Source organism: Carlito syrichta, unplaced genomic scaffold, assembly GCF_000164805.1.
Source record: "Carlito syrichta isolate Samal-C Ts95f unplaced genomic scaffold, Tarsius_syrichta-2.0.1 Scaffold304686, whole genome shotgun sequence".
Taxonomy (NCBI): Eukaryota; Metazoa; Chordata; class Mammalia; order Primates; family Tarsiidae; genus Carlito; species Carlito syrichta.
In genome coordinates this window covers 83,703-87,861 of record NW_007248782.1, presented here as the reverse complement: position 1 = coordinate 87,861, position 4,159 = coordinate 83,703, and the positions used below count along the sequence as shown (strand labels likewise).

Here is a 4,159-nt window from a genome sequence, read left to right as displayed (position 1 = left end):
TAAAAATGAATACATACAAAACTCTTCCTCTAAAATGAAAAATAGTCTTGGTCAATAAAATTTTATTGATATGGCTATCACCTAGAACTCTACCTGACACAAAGTAGGGGTTCACTAAATGATGGTTAAAATTGCATATATGTCAGTGATTGACTCAGATAGGGTATGGGAGGGAATCGAATCTGAAAGCAAGGGAGGCGAGCAACAGACTTTATCTGTAGAGTCCTACTGCTGTTAGAGAGAGCTACTGGGAGCAAACATGACAATCCAGTCTGAGTGACAGAGTGAGACTCCAACTCAAAAATAAATAAATAAATAAATAAAATAAAAAAATTAAAAGAGAAAAACAAAAACAAAAAAACCATGTCTACAAAAAAAATAACAAAATTAGCCAGGCATGTGCTGGTAGTTCCAGGTATTCAGGAGGCTGAGGCTGGTGAATTGTCTGAGCCCAAGAGATTGAGGCTGCAGTGAGCAATGATTGTGCCACTGCACTCCAGCCTGGGCCACAGATGAGACCCTGATCTAAATAATAATAATAATTTGCATCCTGGTGAAATCTGAGGGAGACAACATAAAGCAGGGCAGGTGATCGCCCTGCCGAGACAACCATGCAGGAGTTTTTGTCTCAAGGACGATACTCTTCTAGGGCAGTGGTTCTCAACTGCCCAGCACGGGACACCTGCATTATCTGAAGACATTTATGGCTGTCACAACCTAGGGGGTGCTACTGGCATCTAGGGGGCAAAAGCCAGGAATGCTGTGACACATCTTCCCATGCACAGGACAGCCCCACAAGAAAGGGCGACCCAGCCCAGACATCAAGGCCAAGGTTGAGAAACCATTTCAGAGCAACCTGTGGGGCCTTGTTCCCCTCCTCCAGCTGGCTCTGGCAGCTGGGCTGGAAGGCTGTGGCAAAGGTGCTGGGATGGGATGTGCCTATACTAGAGGGAGGGGACATGAGGTAGGGACAGAGAAGGTGGCCAACTGTCTCCTAAGGTCCTTTACAAGTCAGGCTGTGTTGCTATCCTGCTCAAAACCTTGCAATGGCTTGTTGCTCCTATTGCAAAATACAGACTCCTTCTGGGGCCTGCAGGGCCTCCCCTGGCTAACCTTCCAGCCCACTCACTGCGCTTCCCCAACTCACTCTTCTACAGCCACATTAGTCAACTTTCTTTCTTTCTTTTTTTTTTTAAAGACAGGGTCTTGCTATGTTGCCCAGGCTGAACTTGAACTCAAGTGATCCTCCCACCTCAGCCTCCCGAGTAAAACTTTCCTTTTCTCAAACAGACAGAGCCTTTGCAGTTCCTGTTCCCTATACTTGGAATGTTCTCCCTTGGCTCTCCACAAGGCTGGCTCCTCCTCATCTTCCATGTTTCCTCAGAGGGGCCTCCCCAGGCCATTGTCAGAAGTGACCGTACCCTCCCCCACATCAACCTGTCCTCTGTCACTCCTTGTTCTTCCATAGGGCTAGCTGCTAGGATGTAAGCCACAAGGACAGGCTTTCTGCTGGTTTTGTTCACTGGATCCCAGTTGCTGAGAATGGTACCTGGTGCACTCTAAGCTCAATAAGCATTTTCCCTGTAATTTTTTTTTTTTTGAGTTGGAGTCTCACTCTGTCACCCGGACTGGAGTGCAATGGCCGCTCCCGGCCACTGCAGCCCCGACCCGCTGGGCTCTGGCGATCCTTTCACCTCAGCCTTCCAAGTAGCTGGAACTATAGGTGCGCACTACCACGCCCAGCTAATTTTTTGATTTATTGTAGAGATGAGGTCTCGCCAAGTTGCCCAGGCGGGTCTCGAACCCGTGGGCTCAGGCAATTCACTCATCTCAGCCTCCCAAGGCGCGGGATTACAGGCTGAGCCACTGAGCTCGGCCATCTTTTTTTTTTTTTTTTTTTGAGTTGGAGTCTCACTCAGTCACCCAGGCTGGAGTGCAGCGGCATGTTCCCTGTAATCTTACATGGAAGTTTTTTTTTTTTCCTATTGTATTGCCTTCCTCTCCAGCTAGAACACAAGCTCTTTGAAGGTGGGGACCTTGGCTGTCTGGTTCACTATTACATTCAGAGCACATGGAACAACGGATGGCACATGGCAGAGGCTGAATAAATCAATAAGTTCTTGAATCCTTGGGAGCACCATCTCCACCTTCCCCACCATGCTGCTCTTCCTGCCCGGGGCTGAGGAGTGCCAAATTGTCATGCTCTAGGAGAAGCAATGTCCCTGGAACCAGTGGACACAGTGCAGCAGTTAAGAGCATGACTTGGCATTAAACACCATCTCCATAAATACCAGCTGTGTGAAATCAGCAAGTTGCTTCACTACTCTGAGCCTGTGTCCTCATCTATTAATGAGGATAATAGTAGAATATACTTGACAGGATTATTGGGAGAATTCAGTGAGATCAAGTTTGAACCTAGCATCAGAGGTTAGTGAACACTGGCCAGTGCTATCATTTGGAGTGATGTTCCCAGTCCATTTATTTGCCTGTCCCATAGCAAATGACAAAGCTGGCCAGATACAGTGGCTTACATCTATAATCCCAGCACTTTTGAGAGGACCACTAGAGCCTAGGAATATGAGATCAGTCTGGGCATAGTGAGACCTCGTTTCTACAAAAAAATAAAAAATTAGTTGGGTGGGGTAGTGTACACTGATAGTCCCAGCTACTTGGGAGGCTGAGGTGGGAGGATCATCTGAGTCTAGGAGGTCAAGGCTGTAGTAAGCCATGATTGTGCCACTGTACTCTAGCCTGAGCAACAGACTGAGACCCCGACTCAAAAAGAAAGAAAAAGGCCGGGCTCAGTGGCTCAGCCTGTAATCCCACGCCTTTGGGAGGCTGAGGTGAGTGGATTGCCTGAGCCCACGGGTTCGAGACCCGCCTGGGCAGCGAGACCTCATCTCTACAATAAATAAAAAAATCAGCCGAGTGTGGTAGCGCATGCTTATAATTCCGGCTACTCGGAAGGCTGAGGCGGAAGGATCGCCGGACCCCAGCAGGCGAGGCTGCGGTGGCCGGGAGTGGCCACTGCACTCCAGTCTGGGTGATCGAGTGAGGCTCCAACTAAAAAAAAAAAAGAAAAAGAAAAAGAAAATGACAAAGCCTTGGCATGAGACTGAAAAGCACTCCTGCCCATGCTGGAAGCATAGGCCTCTTCCTTCCCTGGATATCATTCCTATGCCATTCCTCTGCCCTTCCTGGTGACTGCCAGATGCTTAGAAGATGGAAACTCACGTTCATATCCAGGAAACGGAGATACTCGCGGCCCAGGGAGCCTTCCGGCAGGCTCTGAAGCCTGCCCAGGTCGAGGGTAGCCAGTGAAATCCGGGGACGCTCCCTGAAAGGCAAGACTTGAGTATTGGGAGGGTGTCAGTAAAGAAAGGTGAAAGGTCCAGCTAGAGGAAGCTTGAGGAGCCAAACGCAGCAATATGGCCACGAGCCCTAATAGGCAGGCCAGAGTCAGGGACTGAAGAGGCTACCCCAAACCGAGGACATGGGTCCTGCCTGCAAGGGCTAATCTAGGCAGGAAGGCAAGTCTCACATGTGATCAGGATACTTATAAGGGGAGGGGTACAGCTAGCATGTGTTATAGGAGCTTAATGAAGGCACAGAGCCCTGGGGCAGAAACTGGGCTGAGGCCACCACATTGCACTGCATACATTTATGTGAATGGCACTCTTGGAGTTTGCCAGTGTCCAGCCTGTGCAACCATCCATGACCAGGGTATCAAGAAGAGCTTCAGATTTTGACTGTAGAGAGGCCAGAATCCCTAGAGAATGCCTTCAACCCCCTGTGCAGAGCTGATACCTACTCCAGGATCTGGGAACCCTCTGGATCACTCTTCATCTGGTCCCTGAGGACCTTAAGAGTACGGCGTCCTGTGGTCTCCCCTAGAACTGCAACCATGTCTGAATGGACAGAAATGGGTACAAATGGGGGACGTGATCTTAGGTAAGTGGCCTGACCTGATCTGAGCCTTACTTTCTACAGAATAAAACAGGAATAATACCATATCTAGTTATAAAGATCCCTGTTAAACACTTTGCAAGTCACTCAGCCACAGCAAAGACTCCATATATATATTAAGAAATATGTATACAGCCGGGCTTGGTGGCTCAGCCTGTAATCCCAGTGCTTTGGGAGGCCGAGGTGAGTGGAT

General features: G+C 48.9%; 1 protein-coding gene across 1 annotated transcript in view; it reads right to left on the bottom strand.

The window, feature by feature from the left end:
- Nucleotides 1–4,159, bottom strand: part of COQ4 (coenzyme Q4) — a 9,219-nt gene that overhangs the window by 2,860 nt on the left and 2,200 nt on the right. Inside the window, exons 3-4 of the mRNA XM_008060648.2 lie at nucleotides 3,812–3,908; nucleotides 3,235–3,337 (exon numbers count right to left, since the gene is read on the bottom strand). Coding sequence (XP_008058839.1) covers nucleotides 3,235–3,337; nucleotides 3,812–3,908 — 200 coding nt within the window. The remainder of the gene's footprint in view (nucleotides 1–3,234; nucleotides 3,338–3,811; nucleotides 3,909–4,159) is intronic.